General features: G+C 47.1%; 1 protein-coding gene across 1 annotated transcript in view; it reads right to left on the bottom strand.

Moving 5' to 3' along the window:
• The window catches only part of TG (thyroglobulin), a 213,180-nt gene that overhangs the window by 115,776 nt on the left and 76,187 nt on the right, over positions 1 to 21,217 (bottom strand). The window contains exon 25 of the mRNA XM_069732367.1: positions 17,571 to 17,679. Coding sequence (XP_069588468.1) covers positions 17,571 to 17,679 — 109 coding nt within the window. The remainder of the gene's footprint in view (positions 1 to 17,570; positions 17,680 to 21,217) is intronic.

The following is a 21,217-nucleotide window of genomic DNA, read 5'->3' as shown; positions in this document are numbered from 1 at the left end:
GTTCCCACGTCTCAGAGCTCGTCCTATGTTTTTGGTTATTGTCAGGTCACTTTGTGTGCTCTGAACTTCAAGGTCCATTGTGGTTCTGAATTACCTAATCATAACATTGAACTGTATAAAACAGGAAAGGGATACAAAAAGATATCCAAGGAATTGATAATGGCAGTCTGCAGCGTTCACACTGATTAACAAATGGAAAATCAGGGGCTCTGTAAAAACAAAACCACGGTCAGGTAGACCAACAAAAGTGTCATCCACAACTGCCAGGAAAATTGTTCGGGATACAAAGAAAAACCCACAAATAACATCAGCTGAAATACTGGACTCTATGAAAACTAGCCGTGTGGCTGTTTCAAGATGCACAATAAGGAGGCACTTGAATAAAAATGGGCTGCATGGTCGAGTCGCCAGAAGAAAGCCATTACTGCGCAAATGTCACAAAGTATCTGGCTAACAATACACAGAACAGCACAGAGACAAGAATCAAAACTTCTGGAATAAGGTAATTTGGAGTAATGAGACCAAAATTGAACTTTTTGGCCACAACTATAAACGTTACATTTGGAGAGAGGTCAACAAGACCTATGATGAAAGGAACACCATTCCTACTGTAAAGCATGGAGGTGGCTCGATGATGTTTTGGGGATGTGTGAGCTACAAAGCCACAGGAAACTTGGTCAAAGTTGAAGGAAAGATGAACGCAGCACGTTATCAGCAAATACTGGAGGCAAATTTGCCCTCATCAGCCCGGAAGCTGAGGCATGGGACGTAGTTGGATGTTCCAACATGACAACGATCCAAAATACAAGGCCAAGTCGACCTGTCATTACCTACAGCAGAATAAAGTGATGGTTCTGGAGTGGCCATCTCAGTCTCCTGACCTCAATATCATTGAACACCGCGGAGACACCATCACGGGTTTCTTAACGCAGTGATCCAGAACACTGCCCCCAAATATGCAAATGCAAGTAGAGGAGCTGCGGAGACACCATCACGTGTTTCTCAACGCAGGCAGTAAATAGCCAGGCCTTTCACCGGGAAGGAACAACCAAGGGAAGGGCAGCATCCAATAAAGGAAAACATCCAATAAAGGAAAACCACCTATGCCAAGCATGGTATCCATCCACAGACAGCTGTTTCGGGGTTTTGCCCCTCATCAGTGTGGAGTAGGAAACTGGCTATCAGGAGCAGTGCCTAGTAGAAAGTCTATGAAGGCACGGATGATTGACCTCGTGGAGACCAAAACATCCAACACCACGGAGACACCATCACGTGTTTCTCAACGCAGTGATCCAGAACACTGCCCCCAAATATGCAAATGCAAGTAGAGGGGCTGCGGAGACACAATCACATGTTTCTCAACGCAGGCAGTGAATAGCCAGGCCTTTCACCGGGAAGGAACAACCAAGGGAAGCGCAGCATCCAATAAAGGAAAACATCCAATAAAGGAAAACCACCTATGCCAAGCATGGTATCCATCCTCGAAACAGCTGTTTGTGGATGGATAACAAGCTTGGCATAGGTGGTTTTCCTTTATTGGATGTTTTCCTTTATTGGATGCTGCCCTTCCCTTGGTTGTTCCTTCCCGGTGAAAGGCCTGGCTATTCACTGCCTGCGTTGAGAAACACGTGATGGTGTCTCCGCAGCTCCTCTACTTGCATCTCAATATCATTGAGCCACTCTGGGAAGATCTCAAGCGCACAGTTCATGCTAGACAGCCCAGAAACTTACAGGAACTGGAGGTTTTTTGCCAAGAAGAGTGGGCAGCTTTACCGTCCGAGAAACTAAAGAACCTCATCCACAACTACCACAAAACACTTCAAGCTGTCATTGATGTTAGAGGGGGAAATACATGGTATTAAGAAATGGGGTATGTGAACTTTTGATCAGGGTCATTTGGATATTTTGGGTTGTAATTATGATTTTAAAAGAGAAAGCACAGTAGTTTGACAATAAATGGCTTCATCCAACCACTAACCATAAGTGGAGAAAAAGTTTTGGTGTTCTCATTCATATTCTCTGAAAAAAGGCCAAAAAAGCAAAAATTCTGCCTGGGTATGTAAACTTTTCAGCACAACTGTACGTACAAAGTGACTGCACCAGCAGAATAGTGAGTGCAGCTCTGGGGTATAATGCAGGATGTAACTCAGGATCAGTACAGGATCAGTAATGTAATGTATATACACAGTGACTGCACCAGCAGAATAGTGAGTGCAGCTCTGGAGTATAATACAGGATTTAACTCAGGATCAGTAATGTAATGTACATACACAGTGACTGCACCAGCAGAATAGTGAGTGCAGCTCTGGAGTATAACACAGGATGTAACTCAGGATCAGTAATGTAATGTATGCACACAGTGACTGCACCAGCAGAATAGTGAGTGCAGCTCTGGAGTATAATACAGGATTTAACTCAGGATCAGTAATGTAATGTACATACACAGTGACTGCACCAGCAGAATAGTGAGTGCAGCTCTGGAGTATAACACAGGATGTAACTCAGGATCAGTAATGTAATGTATATACACAGTGACTGCACCAGCAGAATAGTGAGTGCAGCTCTGGAGTATAATACAGGATTTAACTCAGGATCAGTAATGTAATGTACATACACAGTGACTGCACCAGCAGAATAGTGAGTGCAGCTCTGGAGTATAATACAGGATGTAACTCAGGAGCAGCAATGTAATGTATGTACACAGTGACTGCTCCAGCAGAATAGTGAGTGCAGCTCTGGAGTATAATACAGGAGGTAACTCAGGATCAGTAATGTAATGTATGTACACAGTGACTGCACCAGCAGAATAGTGAGTGCAGCTCTGGAGTATAATACAGGAGGTAACTCAGTAGCAGTAATTTAATGTATGTACACAGTGACTGCACCAGCAGAATAGTGAGTGCAGCTCTGGGGCATAATACAGGATGTAACTCAGGATCAGTAATGTAATGTATGTACACAGTGACTGCACCAGCAGAATAGTGAGTGCAGCTCTGGGGTATAATACAGGATGTAACTCAGGATCAGTAATGTAATGTATTGTATGTACACAGTGACTGCACCAGCAGAATAGTGAGCGCAGCTCTGGGGTATAATACAGGATGTAACTCAGGATCAGTAATGTAATGTATGTACACAGAGACTGCACCAGCAGAATAGTGAGCGCAGCTCTGGGGTATAATACAGGAGGTAACTCAGGATCAGTAATGTAATGTATGTACACAGTGACTGCACCAGCAGAATAGTGAGTGCAGCTCTGGGGTATAATACAGGATGCAACTCAGGGTCAGTAATGTAATGTATGTACACAGTGACTGCACCAGCAGAATAGTGAGTGCAGCTCTGGAGTATAATACAGGATGTAACTCAGGGTCAGTAATGTAATGTATGTACACAGTGACTGTACCAGCAGAATAGTGAGCGCAGCTCTGGGGTATAATACAGGTTGTAACTCAGGGTCAGTAATGTAATGTATGTACACAGTGACTGCACCAGCAGAATAGTGAGTGCAGCTCTGGGGTATAATACAGGATGCAACTCAGGGTCAGTAATGTAATGTATGTACACAGTGACTGCACCAGCAGAATAGTGAGTGCAGCTCTGGAGTATAATACAGGATGTAACTCAGGGTCAGTAATGTAATGTATGTACACAGTGACTGTACCAGCAGAATAGTGAGCGCAGCTCTGGGGTATAATACAGGTTGTAACTCAGGGTCAGTAATGTAATGTATGTACACAGTGACTGCACCAGTAGAATAGTGAGTGCAGCTCTGGGGTATAATACAGGATGCAACTCAGGGTCAGTAATGTAATGTATGTACACAGTGACTGTACCAGCAGAATAGTGAGTGCAGCTCTGGGGTATAATACAGGTTGTAACTCAGGGTCAGTAATGTAATGTATGTACACAGTGACTGCACCAGCAGAATAGTGAGTGCAGCTCTGGCGTATAATACAGGATGTAACTCAGGATCAGTAATGTAATGTATGTACACAGTGACTGCACCAGCAGAATAGTGAGTGCAGCTCTGGGGTATAATACAGGATGTAACTCAGGGTCAGTAATGTAATGTATGTACACAGTGACTGCACCAGCAGAATAGTGAGTGCAGCTCTGGGGTATAATACAGGATGTAACTCAGGGTCAGTAATGTAATGTATGTACACAGTGACTGCACCAGCAGAATAGTGAGTGCTAGGGTTGAGCTAAACGGATCGTTCATTTTTAAAAGTCGCCGACTTTTGGCAAAGTCGGGTTTCATGAAACCCGACCCGACCCCTGTGTGGGGTCGGCCATGCGGTACGCGACTTTCGTGCCAAAGTCGCGTTTCAATGACGCGAAAAGCGCCATTTCTCAGCCAATGAAGGTGGACGCAGAGTGTGGGCAGCGTGATGACATAGGTCCTGGTCCCCACCATCTTAGAGAAGGGCATTGCAGTGATTGGCTTGCTGTCTGCGGCGTCACAGGGGCTATAAAGAGGCGTTCCCGCCGACCGCCATGTTACTGCTGCTGATCTGAGCTTAGGGAGAGGTTGCTGCCGCTTCGTCAGAAGCAGGGATAGCGTTAGGCAGGGTCCATTAACCACCAAACCGCTTGTGCTGTAGCGATTTCCACTGTCCAACACCACCTTTTGTTTGCAGGGACAGTGGAAGCTAAATTTTTTTTCCTCAGCGCTGTAGCTCATTGGGCTGCCCTAGAAGGCTCCCTGATAGCTGCATTGCTGTGTGTACGCCGCTGTGCAAACCAACTGCTTTTTTCAAAGCACAAATCCTGTTGTTCCTTCCTTTCTGCACAGCTATCTTGTTTGTACACACTTTTTTATTTAATTTGTGCATCAGTCCACTCCTTATTGCTGCCTGCCATACCTGGCTGAGATTACTGCAGGGAGATAGTAATTGTAGGACAGTCCCGGTTTTGTTTTTTTTTGTTTGTTTTTTTCTCCCTAAAAAAATAAGTTGTGGGAGATTAAGATTGGCATTTCTGCTAGAGTGCCATCCCTGTGTGTGCCATCTCTCTCACATAGTGGGCCATAGAAAGCCTTTTTATTTTTCTGTTTTTTTTTTGTGGGGTTTATAAATTCTCCCTGAAAGAAAAAAACAGTGGGAGATTAATATTGGCATTTGGGCTTGTGTGCCAGTCCTGAGTGTGCCATCTCTCTCTCTCAAATAGTGGGCCATAGAAAGCCTATTAATTTTTTTTTTGTTGTTGGTTTCTAAATTCTCCCTGAAAAAATAAAAAAAAAAATCAGTGGGAGATTAATATTGCCCTTTCTGCTTGTGTGCCACTCCTGACTCCTGGGTGTGCCATCTCTCTCTCTCAAATAGTGGGCCATAGAAAGCCTATTTTTTTTTTTTATTTGGTTTCTAAATTCTCCCTGAAAAAAAAAAAAAAAAAAGTGGGAGATCAATATTGACATTTGTGCTTGAGTGACAGTCCTGCGTGTGTGGCATCTCTCTCATTTGGTGCCACAGAAAACAGTGTGTGTAACATTGTGCCTGATTTTCCTTGCGGTCTCACCCACCTGTAAAGGGATATCTAAATCATACTGAAGTTATAGCTCACCGTGTAAGTTGTTTGACAGCAACAAATACCGTTACTTTAGTTACGTTTTTAAAACAATGAGGAAGTCTGGTGGAAGAGGTCGTGGTCGTGGGCGTTCATTGTCAGCTGGTAATGATGGTAGTGGTAGTGGAGCATCAGGTGGTCGTGGGAAAAAACAATTGCACCTAAGTCTGGAGCTGTGGAGCCAGGTTCGTCGTCTGGCTACAGAAGGCCTCGAATGCTCCCTTTTCTGGGAGTAGGAAAACCGCTTTTAAAGCCGGAGCAGCAAGAGTAAGTTTTGGCTTACCTTGCAGACTCAGCCTCTAGCTCTTTTGCCTCCTCTTTTGAAACTGGTAAATGTAAAAGCAGCGCGTCGTTAGTGGATGTTCACGGTCAGGGACAAGTCGCTTCCTTGTCCTCTTCAGCAAAAACAACAACAGAGAAGGATGCAGCAGGCGACACAACGGTTACTCCATGGAGCTCTTTACACATACCGTCCCTGGCTTAGAAAGTGAAGCAGTTAACAGTCCATGCCCATTACAAGTTGAATCTGACATGGAGTGCACTGATGCACAGCCACAGCCAGACTACTATGCTGGTCCTTTGACTCAGACCACAACATTGCCCTCGCAGGGTACTGATCCAGAATCAGACCCTGATGAGACTATGTTGCCCCGTCACGAACACTCTACCACCGACTTACACGGTGACACAGACGAAGTTGCGCACAAGCTAGAAGAGGAGGTTATAGATGACCCAGTTGTTGACCCCGATTGGCAGCCATTGGGGGAACAGGGTGCAGGCGGCAGTAGTTCTGAAGCGGAGGAGGAGGGGCCGCAGCAGGCATCAACATCGCAACAGGTTCCATCTGCCGGGCCCGTAGATGGGACAAAACGCGTGGCAAAGCCAAAAACTGTTGGAGGACAGCGTGGCCATCCGGTTAAAGCTCAGTCTGCAATGCCTGAAAAGGGATCCGAGGCTCGAAAGAGTGCAGTCTGGCATTTTTTTAAACAACATCCAATTGATCCGCGCAAAGTCATCTGTCAAAAATGTTCAACTACCTTAAGCAGAGGTCAGAATCTGAAAAGTCTCAATACAAGTTGCATGCATAGACATTTAACCACCATGCATTTGCAAGCCTGGACTAACTACCAAACGTCCCTTAAGGTTGTAGCACCCTCGGCCAATGAATCTAGTCAGCAACGCTACATCCCTGCCGTCACTGAAAGGCCACCATTTTCCGCACCACCTGCAGTATCTGTGCAGGTTTCTTTGCCAGGCCAAAGCAGTCAGGGTCAGGGAATCACCAGTTTCGTAGTAGGAAACACTGCATCTAGGGCACAGGCGGAAACAATACCGTCTCCAATCATCTCTCAGTCTGCCATGTCCACCGGCACACCCGCTAGTTCCACGATCTCCAGCTCTCCAGTCCAGCTCACCCTACATGAGACTCTGGTTAGAAAAAGGAAGTACTTATCCTCGCATCCGCGTACACAGGGTTTGAACGCCCACATAGGTAGACTAATCTCGTTAGAGATGATGCCCTACCGGTTAGTTGAAAGTGAAGCTTTCAAAGCCCTGATGGACTACGCTGTACCACGCTACGAGCTACCCAGTCGACACTTCTTTTCGAGAAAAGCCATCCCAGCCCTCCACCAGCATGTTAAAGAGCGCATCGTCCATGCACTCAGGCAATCTGTGAGTACAAAGGTGCACCTGACAACAGATGCATGGACCAGTAGGCATGGCCAGGGACGTTACGTGTCCATCACGGCACACTGGGTGAATGTGGTGGATGCAGGGTCCACACGGGACAGCAATTTCGGGACAGTTCTGCCTAACCCACGGTCTAGGAAACAGTTGGCTGTAGGTGTTCGCACCCCCTCCTCCTCTTCGTCCTTCTGCAGAAGCGAGAGCTCGTCCACAGACCGCAGTCGCCAAACCACTCCATCCGCAGCTGGCACTGTTGCACACCAGTTGTCCCATTATGGGGCAGCTACTGGCAAGTGTCAGCAGGCTGTATTGGCTATGAAGTGTTTGGGCGACAACAGACACACCGCGGAAGTTCTGTCCGAGTTCTTGCAGAGAGAAACGCAGTCGTGGCTGGGCACTGTAGATCTTGAGGCAGGCAAGGTAGTGAGTGATAATGGAAGGAATTTCATGGCTGCCATCTCCCTTTCCCAACTGAAACACATTCCTTGCCTGGCTCACACCTTAAACCTGGTGGTGCAGCGCTTCCTGAAAAGTTATCCGGGGTTATCCGACCTGCTCCTCAAAGTGCGCGGACTTTGCTCACATATCCGCCGTTCGCCCGTACACTCCAGCCGTATGCAGACCTATCAGCGGTCTTTGAACCTTCCCCAGCATCGCCTAATCATAGACATTGCAACAAGGTGGAACTCAACACTGCACATGCTTCGGAGACTGTGCGAACAAGAGGCGGGCTGTTATGTTTTTGTGGGAGGATACACATACACGGGCAGGCAGTAGGATGGCAGACATGGAGTTGTCAGGTGTGCAGTGGTCGAAGATACAAAACATGTGTCAAGTCCTTCAGTGTTTTGAGGAATGCACATGGCTGGTTAGTGCAGACAACGCCATAATAAGCATGAGCATCCCCCTAATGCGTCTGCTGATGCAAAGTTTGACGCACATAAAGGAGCAGGCATCTGCAGCCGAGGAAGAGGAGAGCCTTGAGGACAGTCAGCCATTGTCTGGTCAGGGCAGTGTACAGGACGAGGTAGCGGGCGAACAGGAGGAGGAGGACAAGAAGGATGATGGGGATGAGTATTTTTTTAATGAGGAAGCTTCTCCGGGGCCACTGGAAATTGGTGGCGTGGCAAGGCCGGGTTCTGGGTTTCTGAGGGACACAAGTGACGTAGATTTGCCTGAAACTGCCCCTCAACCAAGCACAACCGCAGATTTGACAACTGGAACTTTGGCACACATGGCAGATTATGCCTTACGTATCCTCAAAAGGGACACACGCATTACGAAAATGATGAACGATGACGATTACTGGTTGGTCTGCCTCCTTGATCCTCGCTATAAAGGCAAATTGCAAAATATTATGGCACATGACAACTTGGAACTAATATTAGCAACCAAACAATCAACTCTTGTTGACCGTTTCCTTCAGGCATTCACAGCACACAGCGCCCATGATCGTTCTCACACGAGCAGCAGGGGGCAGCAGACCAGGAGTGTTAGAGGTACAGAAATCCGAAGTGGCGTTGGACAGAGGGGTTTTCTGACCAGGTTGTGGAGTGATTTTGCTATGACCGCAGACAGGACAGGTACTGCTGCATCAATTCAAAGTGACAGGAGACAACATTTGTCTAGTATGGTTACTAACTATTTTTCATCCCTTATCGATGTTCTACCTCAACCGTCATTCCCATTTGATTACTGGGCATCCAAATTAGACACCTGGCCAGAATTGGCAGAATATGCATTGCAGGAGCTTGCTTGCCCGGCAGCTAGTGTCCTATCAGAAAGAGTATTCAGTGCTGCAGGTTCAATATTAACCGAAAAAAGGACTCGTCTGGCTGCCCAAAATGTTGATGATCTAACCTTCATTAAAATGAACCACAACTGGATTTCGAATTCTTTTGCCCCACCTTGCGTGGCCGACACCTAGCTTTCCTATGAAAAGGTATTGCCTGTGGACTACTCTGAATGACTTTACCAATCTCGTAATTTGCAGCAGCTGATTGTCCAGCATACGACATGTTTACACCTCCCTAAATGGCCAAACTCCCCACACGGGGCCGTGGTATCGACACTTGGCGCAAGCACCCGTGAGAGTGCTGTTTGTCTGAAGAGGTGGGCGTGCCCGCTTTTGGTCTACGGCACTGCCACTGGGTCCCTCATAGTACAATAAAGTGTCTCTGGCGGTGGTGGTGCGCACCCAACATCAGACACACTGTTGTAACATGAGGGGCCCTGGGCCTGTACCGCCGGCCACAAGAGAGTTCCCCCCCCCCCAGCTCAAACATTGCTCTACCACTTGCACAATTATCTCTCACAGTTCCACCAATGTTTAGACTATGCGCGGACATCCGTAAATTACTGCCACTGACAATACCATTGTGTTGACATGTATGATGGTACTTAACATAGTCAGGGGCAGTGTCCTATATTTACCCAAGTAAATACTTTGTGCCAAATTACTAGGTCTGAAACTACGCAGAGGAGCCCACCCCTGTACATAATGATTGCACCCTTTTGATTTTTCTTTTTGTTGTAATGCGAGACATTAACATGTATTTATTTTTTGGGACTACTAACTGGCAGACACCGATTACAATCGGCCGCCGCTGACAACACCAATGGTGCCCACTGCCTGTGTACCCCTGCAAGAGAATTCAAAGTGCCTACAGCCCAATTTTATTATGTTAGGCCTTCGAAGCCTGTCTGCGGTCCCTCCATCCACTAGGCCTCCACTGACCTGTCTACTGCTGCCCGTGTACCCCTGGAACCAAATTTAAAGTGCCTACAGCCATATTTTATTATGTTAGGCCTACTACGCCTGTCTGCGGTCCCTCCTTCCACTAGGCCTCCACTGACCTGTCTATTGCTGCCCGTGTACCCCTGGAACCAATGTTAAAGTGCCTACAGCCCTAATTTATTATGTTAGGCCTTCGAAGCCTGTCTGCGGTCCCTCCTTCCACTAGGCCTCCACTGACCTGTCTACTGCTGCCCGTGTTCCCCTGGAACCAATTTTAAAGTGCCTACAGCCTAATTTTATTATGTTAGGCATTCGAAGCCTGTCTGCGGTCCCTCCTTCCACTAGGCCTCCACTGACCTGTCTACTGCTGCCCGTGTACCCTTGGAACCAATGTTAAAGTGCCTACAGCCCTAATTTATTATGTTAGGCCTTCGAAGCCTGTCTGCGGTCCCTCCTTCCACTAGGCCTCCACTGACCTGTCTACTGCTGCCCGTGTACCCCTGGAACCAATTTTAAAGTGCCTACAGCCATATTTTATTATGTTAGGCCTTCGAAGCCTGTCTGCGGTCCCTCCTTCCAATAGTTCTCCACTGACCAGACCAATGCTGGCCGTGTACCCCTGGAACCCAGCTGAAAGTGCATGGAGCCTCCTTTTTTTCTTTGTTTTATATTTAGAAAGCCCAGATGAACTACGCTGTACCACGGTTCATGCTACCCAGTCGACATTTCTTTTGCGAGAAAAGCCATCCCAGCCCTCCACCGCATGAAAAAGTCTGCATTGTCATAGCACTCAGGCAATCAAACAGTAGAAAGGTGCACCTGACAAGAGACGAATGGACCAGTAGGCATGTCCATAAAAAGTTACGTGTCCATTACGGCGCACTGGGTTAATGTGTTGGATGCATGGTCCACAGGGGACAGCCTACAAAGTCTGTCTGCAGTCCCTAATTCAAATTGTCCTCCGCTGACCACACCACTGCTGCACGTGTACCCCTGGAACCAATTTTAAAGTGCCTACAACCTAATTTTGTTATGTTAGGCCTACTACACCTGTCTGCGGTCCCTCCTTCCAATAGTTCTCCACTGACCAGACCAATGCTGGCCGTGTACCCCTGGAACCCAGCTGAAAGTGCATGGAGCCTCCTTTTTTTCTTTGTTTTATATTTAGAAAGCCCAGATGAACTACGCTGTACCACGGTTCATGCTACCCAGTCGACATTTCTTTTGCGAGAAAAGCCATCCCAGCCCTCCACCACATGAAAAAGTCTGCATTGTCATAGCACTCAGGCAATCAAACAGTAGAAAGGTGCACCTGACAAGAGACGAATGGACCAGTAGGCATGTCCATAAAAAGTTACGTGTCCATTACGGCGCACTGGGTTAATGTGTTGGATGCATGGTCCACAGGGGACAGCCTACAAAGTCTGTCTGCAGTCCCTAATTCAAATTGTCCTCCGCTGACCACACCACTGCTGCACGTGTACCCCTGGAACCAATTTTAAAGTGCCTACAACCTAATTTTGTTATGTTAGGCCTACTACACCTGTCTGCGGTCCCTCCTTCCAATACTCGTCCACTGACCACACCACTGCTGCCCGTGGACCCCTGGAACCTATTTTTAATTGCATAGAGCATCCTTTTTTTAATAGTAGGTGTACAAAGTCTGTCTGCGGTCCACTATTGAAATTGTCCTCCACTGACCAGAGCAATGCTGCCTGTGTACCCCTGTAACCTTTTTTAAACTGCAGTGAGCCACATTTTTGGTTTAAGGCCTACTACCTGTGTCTGTCTGCGCCACTCAATACAGCTGTCCTCCTTTGAAAAAAGCAGAGCGTCAATAGTCTTGTTTTCAGCCTCTAGGAATTTGAAAACTGCATTGGGGCTACTACTTTGGTAGGGCCTACTAACTGTGTCTGCCGCTCCAAGGTGTGCCCCAGGTTTCCTCTCCATTGCTTGGGTCTTCCGACTCTCGTTTAGTAGTTGTTGAAAACTACACTGCATTAGGCCTACAAATTGGGTATGGGGTGTAGAGACGGTGTGTTACACTCCAAGGTGTTCCCCAGGTTTCCTCTCCATTGCTTCGGTCTTCCGACTCTCGTTTAGTAGTTGTTGAAAACTACACTGCATTAGGCCTACAAATTGGGTATGGGGTGTAGAGACGGTGTGTTCCACTCCAAGGTGTTCCCCAGGTTTCCTCTCCATTGCTTCGATCTTCCGACTCTTGTTTAGTAGTTGTTGAAAACTACACTGCATTAGGCCTACAAATTGGGTATGGGGTGTAGAGACGGTATGTTCCACTCCAAGGTGTTCCCCAGGTTTCCTCTCCATTGCTTCGATCTTCCGACTCTTGTTTAGTAGTTGTTGAAAACTACACTGCATTCGTCCTACAAATTGGGTATGGAGTGTAGAGACGGTATGTTCCACTCCAAGGTGTTCCCCAGGTTTCCTCTCCATTTCTTCGGTCTTCCGACTCTCGTTTAGTAGTTGTTGAAAACTACACTGCATTAGGCCTACAAATTGGGTATGGGGTGTAGAGATGGTATGTTCCACTCCAAGGTGTTCCCCAGGTTTCCTCTCCATTGCTTCGGTCTTCCGACTCTCGTTTAGTAGTTGTTGAAAACTACACTGCATTAGGCCTACAAATTGGGTATGGGGTGTAGAGACGGTGTGTTCCACTCCAAGGTGTTCCCCAGGTTTCGTCCACATTGCTTCGATCTTCCGACTCTCGTTTAGTAGTTGTTGAAAACTACACTGCATTAGGCCTACAAATTGGGTATGGGGTGTAGAGACGGTATGTTCCACTCCAAGGTGTTCCCCAGGTTTCCTCTCCATTGCTTCGGTCTTCCGACTCTCGTTTAGTAGTTGTTGAAAACTACACTGCATTAGGCCTACAAATTGGGTATGGGTTGTAGAGACGGTATGTTCCACTCCAAGGTGTTCCCCAGGTTTCGTCCACATTGCTTCGATCTTCCGACTCTCGTTTAGTAGTTGTTGAAAACTACACTGCATTAGGCCTACAAATTGGGTATGGGGTGTAGAGACGGTGTGTTCCACTCCAAGGTGTTCCCCAGGTTTCGTCCACATTGCTTCGATCTTCCGACTCTCGTTTAGTAGTTGTTGAAAACTACACTGCATTAGGCCTACAAATTGGGTATGGAGTGTAGAGACGGTGTGTTCCACTCCAAGGTGTTCCCCAGGTTTCCTCTCCATTGCTTCGATCTTCCGACTCTCGTTTAGTAGTTGTTGAAAACTACACTGCATTAGGCCTACAAATTGGGTATGGGGTGTAGAGACGGTGTGTTACACTCCAAGGTGTTCCCCAGGTTTCGTCCACATTGCTTCGATCTTCCGACTCTCGTTTAGTAGTTGTTGAAAACTACACTGCATTAGGCCTACAAATTGGGTATGGGGTGTAGAGACGGTGTGTTCCACTCCAAGGTGTTCCCCAGGTTTCCTCTCCATTGCTTCGATCTTCCGACTCTCGTTTAGTAGTTGTTGAAAACTACACTGCATTAGGCCTACAAATTGGGTATGGGGTGTAGAGACGGTGTGTTCCACTCCAAGGTGTTCCCCAGGTTTCCTCTCCATTGCTTCGATCTTCCGACTCTCGTTTAGTAGTTGTTGAAAACTACACTGCATTAGGCCTACAAATTGGGTATGGGGTGTAGAGACGGTATGTTCCACTCCAAGGTGTTCCCCAGGTTTCCTCTCCATTGCTTCGATCTTCCGACTCTCGTTTAGTAGTTGTTGAAAACTACACTGCATTAGGCCTACAAATTGGGTATGGGGTGTAGAGACGGTGTGTTCCACTCCAAGGTGTTCCCCAGGTTTCCTCTCCATTGCTTCGATCTTCCGACTCTTGTTTAGTAGTTGTTGAAAACTACACTGCATTAGGCCTACAAATTGGGTATGGGGTGTAGAGACGGTATGTTCCACTCCAAGGTGTTCCCCAGGTTTCCTCTCCATTGCTTCGATCTTCCGACTCTTGTTTAGTAGTTGTTGAAAACTACACTGCATTCGTCCTACAAATTGGGTATGGAGTGTAGAGACGGTATGTTCCACTCCAAGGTGTTCCCCAGGTTTCCTCTCCATTTCTTCGGTCTTCCGACTCTCGTTTAGTAGTTGTTGAAAACTACACTGCATTAGGCCTACAAATTGGGTATGGGGTGTAGAGATGGTATGTTCCACTCCAAGGTGTTCCCCAGGTTTCCTCTCCATTGCTTCGGTCTTCCGACTCTCGTTTAGTAGTTGTTGAAAACTACACTGCATTAGGCCTACAAATTGGGTATGGGGTGTAGAGACGGTGTGTTCCACTCCAAGGTGTTCCCCAGGTTTCGTCCACATTGCTTCGATCTTCCGACTCTCGTTTAGTAGTTGTTGAAAACTACACTGCATTAGGCCTACAAATTGGGTATGGGGTGTAGAGACGGTATGTTCCACTCCAAGGTGTTCCCCAGGTTTCCTCTCCATTGCTTCGGTCTTCCGACTCTCGTTTAGTAGTTGTTGAAAACTACACTGCATTAGGCCTACAAATTGGGTATGGGTTGTAGAGACGGTATGTTCCACTCCAAGGTGTTCCCCAGGTTTCGTCCACATTGCTTCGATCTTCCGACTCTCGTTTAGTAGTTGTTGAAAACTACACTGCATTAGGCCTACAAATTGGGTATGGGGTGTAGAGACGGTGTGTTACACTCCAAGGTGTTCCCCAGGTTTCGTCCACATTGCTTCGATCTTCCGACTCTCGTTTAGTAGTTGTTGAAAACTACACTGCATTAGGCCTACAAATTGGGTATGGAGTGTAGAGACGGTGTGTTCCACTCCAAGGTGTTCCCCAGGTTTCCTCTCCATTGCTTCGATCTTCCGACTCTCGTTTAGTAGTTGTTGAAAACTACACTGCATTAGGCCTACAAATTGGGTATGGGGTGTAGAGACGGTGTGTTACACTCCAAGGTGTTCCCCAGGTTTCGTCCACATTGCTTCGATCTTCCGACTCTCGTTTAGTAGTTGTTGAAAACTACACTGCATTAGGCCTACAAATTGGGTATGGGGTGTAGAGACGGTGTGTTCCACTCCAAGGTGTTCCCCAGGTTTCCTCTCCATTGCTTCGATCTTCCGACTCTCGCTTAGTAGTTGTTGAAAACTACACTGCATTAGGCCTACAAATTGGGTATGGGGTGTAGAGACGGTGTGTTCCACTCCAAGGTGTTCCCCAGGTTTCCTCTCCATTGCTTCGATCTTCCGACTCTCGTTTAGTAGTTGTTGAAAACTACACTGCATTAGGCCTACAAATTGGGTATGGGGTGTAGAGACGGTGTGTTACACTCCAAGGTGTTCCCCAGGTTTCGTCCACATTGCTTCGATCTTCCGACTCTCGTTGAGTAGTTGTTGAAAACAACACTGCATTAGGCCTACAAATTGGGTATGGGGTGTAGAGACGGTGTGTTCCACTCCAAGGTGTTCCCCAGGTTTCCTCTCCATTGCTTCGATCTTCCGACTCTCGTTTAGTAGTTGTTGAAAACTACACTGCATTAGGCCTACAAATTGGGTATGGGGTGTAGAGACGGTGTGTTCCACTCCAAGGTGTTCCCCAGGTTTCCTCTCCATTGCTTCAATCTTCCGACTCTCGTTTAGTAGTTGTTGAAAACTACACTGCATTAGGCCTACAAATTGGGTATGGGGTGTAGAGACGGTGTGTTCCACTCCAAGGTGTTCCCCAGGTTTCCTCTCCATTGCTTCGATCTTCCGACTCTCGTTTAGTAGTTGTTGAAAACTACACTGCATTAGGCCTACAAATTGGGTATGGGGTGTAGAGACGGTGTGTTACACTCCAAGGTGTTCCCCAGGTTTCCTCTCCATTGCTTCGGTCTTCCGACTCTCGTTTAGTAGTTGTTGAAAACTACACTGCATTAGGCCTACAAGTTGGGTCTGGGTTGTAGAGACGGTGTGTTCCACTCCAAGGTGTTCTCCAGGTTTCCTCTCCATTGCTTCAATCTTAAAGCTCTCGTTTAGTCGTTGTTGAAAACAACACTGCATTAGGCCTACTAGTTGGGTTGGGGCCTTCTATCTGTGTCTGCCGCTCCTTGCTGTTCTCCTCCAGTGAACAAAGCTGTGCCGCCGGTTTACTACTGTTGCCAATTTTGAACTGCATTTAGAATACTTACTGATTTGGGCCCACTCTCTGTGTCAGCCTCTCATTCCAGTTGTCCTCCACTGAACAAAACAATGCCCCCTGGTTAGTCCTGTTACCAATTTTGAACTGCATTTAGCCCACTTTATTCTTTGGGCCCATATCTGTTTCCCCCTCATCCTGCCCATTGCCCAGCCAGTGATAGATGAGTCTGCTGGTACATTGACCCATAATGCAACATTTCCCGTGCACGCTACACTGCAAGATTGTGACCCTGCTGAAAGTCAGGTCCCCCTTCCCGCTTAACCATACCACCTTACACGGGGACAAAGAGGAAGGTGCAGATGAAGGTGCAGGTTCCTTCATCAGGTGGGGGGAGGAATACTCGTTGCTGGTGACGTCACTGGCACAGGGCCCCTCATAGTACGCAAAAGTGTTGCTCCCGGTGGGAGGCGCCCCCGCCGTGCAAACACACCGCTGTACTTTGAGGGGCCCTGTGCCAGTGCCAATGCCAACGAGTGGGCCTCCCTGCTTGCTCAGGATCACAGCACTTGCAAAGTTGAAATACTTACCTCTCCCTGCTCCACTGCCGTGACGTGGTCCAGATTTACTGGGCCCACTAATTACTTGAACCAGCCCTACCCACCACAACTTTAGCCAAATGACCCCCAATTTCAAATGCCTTCCAATTATTATAAGCTAAATTACGATTGACAAGCTTCAGTAACAAGAATGAATGTTTTTGCCATTAAAATGGGCAGTATAGGTGTTTTCCTGGCCTCCACTTACTGCCGACTACGCTCCCCCATTGACTTGCATTGGGTTTCGTGTTTCGGTCGATCCCCGACTTTTCGCGATAATCGGCCGATTCCACTCGACTTGACTTTTGAGATAGTCGGTTTCGCGAAACACGGCTCGACTCTAAAAAGATCAAGGTCGCTCAACTCTAGTGAGTGCAGCTCTGGAGTATAATACAGGATGTAACTCAGGATCAGTAATGTAATGTATGTACACAGTGACTGCACCAGCAGAATAGTGAGTGCAGCTCTGGAGTATAATACAGGATGTAACTCAGGATCAGTAATGTAATGTATGTACACAGTGACTGCACCAGCAGGATAGTGAGTGCAGCTCTGGGGTATAATACAGGATGTAACTCAGGATCAGTAATGTATTGTATGTACACAGTGACTGCACCAGCAGAATAGTGAGTGCAGCTCTGGAGTATAATACAGGATGTAACTCAGGATCAGTAATGTAATGTATGTACACAGTGACTGCACCAGCAGGATAGTGAGCGCAGCTCTGGGGTATAATACAGGATGTAACTCAGGATCAGTACAGGATCAGTAATGTAATGTGATTACAGATGGAGATTATATTCTTTTATAAACAGTACAATTATTTTATTATACCCTCCTCAATCATTCCTAATGATGAACTTCTCACCTCGTTTCCGGTATACAGCGACGCTGCCTGCAGTCACCAGTGTTATTTTATGCTGGCAGCGGAGCCCGTCCACACTGGATGACGCTGTATTACCCAGAGCACCAGGAACCTAGTTAAACATGTGCAATGACACAACATTAATAAATGTGAGCTGATATATTTCCAGTCTTCACTTCTGCCCCCAGTGGGAGGATGGCTGACAGTTCCCACCGCACACGGCAGCACTTATCATCCCAACATGAAGCATCTTGTATTCCAGTCCCTTGTCTGGAAAGTCTAGATTTATACGCTAATTTGCTACAGAAATATCCTGAAAAACATCATTAATGATCTTTCCTGACAACATCATGCCTTACATTCCAGCTACAGCAGGAGCTGTACTCATGCACACGTGGTCAAAATTGTTGGTACCCCGTCGTTTAATGACAGAAAAACCCACAATGGTCACAGAAATAACTTTAATTTGACAAAAGTAATAATAAATAAAAGATCTATGAAAATGAACAAATAAAAGTCAGACATTGCTTTTCAACCATGCTTCCACAGAATAAAAAAATAAATAAATAAAACTCATGAAATAGGCCTGGACAGAAATGATGGGACCCTGAAAATAATGTGACGAAAGAGACATGTTAAATCGCGGTGTGTCCACTAACTACCATCACAGGGGTCTACAATCCTGGAATCAGTGGGTGGCCGGTATATAGGGCTACAGATACTCACTGTGCTGTGTGGTGACATGGTGAGTATCACACTCAGCATGGACCAGAGGAAGCGAAGGAAAGAGTTGTCTCAGGAGGTTAGAAAGAAAATTATAGACAAACATGTTACAGGTAAAAGTTATAAGACCATCTCAAAGAAGCTTGATGTTCCTGTGACTACAGCTGCACATATTATTCAGAAATGTAAGATCCATGGGATTGTAGCCGACCTCCCTGGCCGTGGCCGCAGGAGGAACATTGATGACAAATCAAAGAGACGGATAATACGAATGGTAACAAAAGAGCCCAGAAAATAGTCTAAACAGATTAAAGGTGAACTTCAACCTCAAGGAACATCAGTGTTAGATCGCACCATCCGTCGTGAGCCAAAGTGGACTTCATGGGAGACGACCAAGGAGGACACCATTGTTGAAAAAATCATAAAAAAGCCAGACTGGAATTTGCCAAACTACATGTTGACAAGCCACAAAGCTTCTGGGAAAATGTTGTATGGATAGATGAGACATAAATGGAACTTTTTGGCAAGGCACATCAGCTCTATGTTCACAGATGGAACAATGAAGCATATCAAGAAAAGAACACTGTCCCTACTGTGAAACATGGAGGAGGCTCTGTTATGTTCTGGGGCTGATTTGCTGCATCTGGCACAGGGTGTCTAGAATGTGTGCAGGGTACAATGAAATCTCAAGACTATCAAGGGATTCTAGAGAGAAATGTGCACAGCTAAAAACACCCAAGAATGGCTAGGAGAAAAACCTTGAACTATTCTGAAGTGGCCTTCTATGAGCCCTGACCTAAATCCTATTGAGCATCTTTAGAAAGAGCTGAAACCTGCGGTCTGGAAAAGGCGACCTTTACACACGAGAAAACTGGAGCAGTTTGCTTTTGAGGAGCGGCCAAAATACCTGTCGAGAGGAGCAGAAGTTTCATTGACAGCTACAGGAATCGTGTGATTGCAGTGATTGCCTCAAAAGGTCGTGCAACAAAATATTAAATTAAGGATCCCATTATTTCTGTCCAGGCCAGTTTTTTTTTTTTTATTCTGTGGAAGCATGGTTGAAAAGCAATGTCTGACTTACATTTGTTCATTTTCATAGATTTTTGATTTATTATTACTTTTGTCAGATTCAAGTTATTTCTGTGACCATTGTGGGTTTTTCTGTCATTAAATGAGGGGTACTGACAGTTTTGACAATGTGTGTAATTCTGTTTTTCCCTTCCCCCATGATGGCACACCTGAGAGAGGGGATCCGCCTAGCCAGGACAGGAAACCCTACTGAAAATAAAAGGGCGGTACCTCTCGGTCGCTTCAGTTGGGTTTCCTGTCCTGACAGGGACCCTCGTGCTGAACACGGCAGTGATTCCACTTACCCAGGTCCCGTCCCGGCTTGGAAGAAACAGGCAGCGCCTGTGCGTCGGGTTCGGGAGTCTGGAAGCGCCGTCCGCAGGTCCCCCGGGTCTCTGCATCCGAGCGGGGCATTGTTGCAGCACGGTCGGATGTTCTAGCTCCTTCCGTGGCTGCCACGCCGCCCTCCTCCCTCTGCCGGCATCCAGGTGCGGTGGCCGCTTCTGGGTCGCCCGTCTGACGTCACGCGCAAGGCACGCTGGGAATGGGCATGCCCGTGTGACGTCGGGGGCGGGCGCCGGATCCAAGATGGCGGCGCCCATGAAGAAACGCCGGCCGGTGGAATGGGACTCCGGCGGCGCGGCAGAGGAGGGGAGGGGCCACTATTGGGCACCGGAGGAGGCGGGGAGTGCAGTGGTCCCCCATAAAAGGGTGCCTGACCACAGAAGATACGCTCATGTCCATAAACTTCAACATGGAAGTAGGACAACAGGAGCAGCAGCAGCAGCCGCCTTCACAGCAGCAGCAGCAGCAGCGCCAGGAGCTCTCTTCAGATGCTTTGCCGAGCCACCAGCACAGGAGCAGCCGCTCAAGTGGTAGAAGTGGCAGCCGTCCTATTCGGCAAGATTCTTCAGCGTCCAGGAAGGACACTACACGTGCATCTGTCCAGCCTCTGAAATCGGTACCCTTGACTGTCGGCGGTGGTGAGTGATCTACGTGAATGTCGCCCTTATGGTAACAGGGTCCATTTTTTTCTGTTTGATCACTAGGGGTCGAGGAAATCTAGCGGCAAAACAAAGAACCGTGAATGTGCCCTTTGTAAAGTCCCGCTTGCGGTACAGTGGCAGAAGGACCTCTGCGCTAACTGCATTATTAGAACTATTCAGGAAGAGACCCCTAATTTTGCCTCTAGCCTTAAAACCATAATACAGGCCGAGATAAAAGACTCCTTAAAACTGGCCCTCAAAAAAGCAGGGAGGAAAAGCCGGAAGGTGTCTACGGATTCGGAGGCCACTCAGAAACAGGAGAGTCAAAAATCATCCCGGTCTCCCTCTACCTCTTCCGCCTCTATCCAGTCCTCAGATTCCTCCTCAGATAGTGATACTGAGGATGTAGAAAAATTAGTTAAAGCGGTCAGGACTGCTATGGGTCTTAAAGAGGGAAAAGACGCCTAGGTCAATTGAGGATGTCATGTTTGGCGGTTTAGAAGAAAAAAGAAAGCGAACATTTCCGGTCAATGCAAAAATCAAAGCATTGATCGAAAAAGAATGGAAGAAACCCGAAAAAATGGGTACCCTACCTTCTTCATCAAAAAGGAGATATCCTTTTGAAGAAAAAGACTCTGAATCCTGGAAAAAAATCCCTAAGATTGACGGTGCGGTAGCCAAATCTTTGAAAAAGTCATCCCTTCCGTTAGAAGATTCAGGGGTCCTAAAAGATCCACTAGACAAAAAAGCAGATGGGTTCTTGAAACACATCTGGGAAGCCGTGGCAGGAGGCCTGAAACCATCTATAGCTGGAACTTGTACAGCTCGCGCCCTTATGGTCTGGTTACAGAAAATTGAAGACCAGCTAAGAAA

The sequence above is a fragment of the Ranitomeya imitator genome, chromosome 6, assembly GCF_032444005.1.
Source record: "Ranitomeya imitator isolate aRanImi1 chromosome 6, aRanImi1.pri, whole genome shotgun sequence".
NCBI classification, from domain to species: domain Eukaryota; kingdom Metazoa; phylum Chordata; class Amphibia; order Anura; family Dendrobatidae; genus Ranitomeya; species Ranitomeya imitator.
Note: the sequence above shows the minus strand (reverse complement) of the source record. Positions and strands in the feature narration are given on the sequence as shown.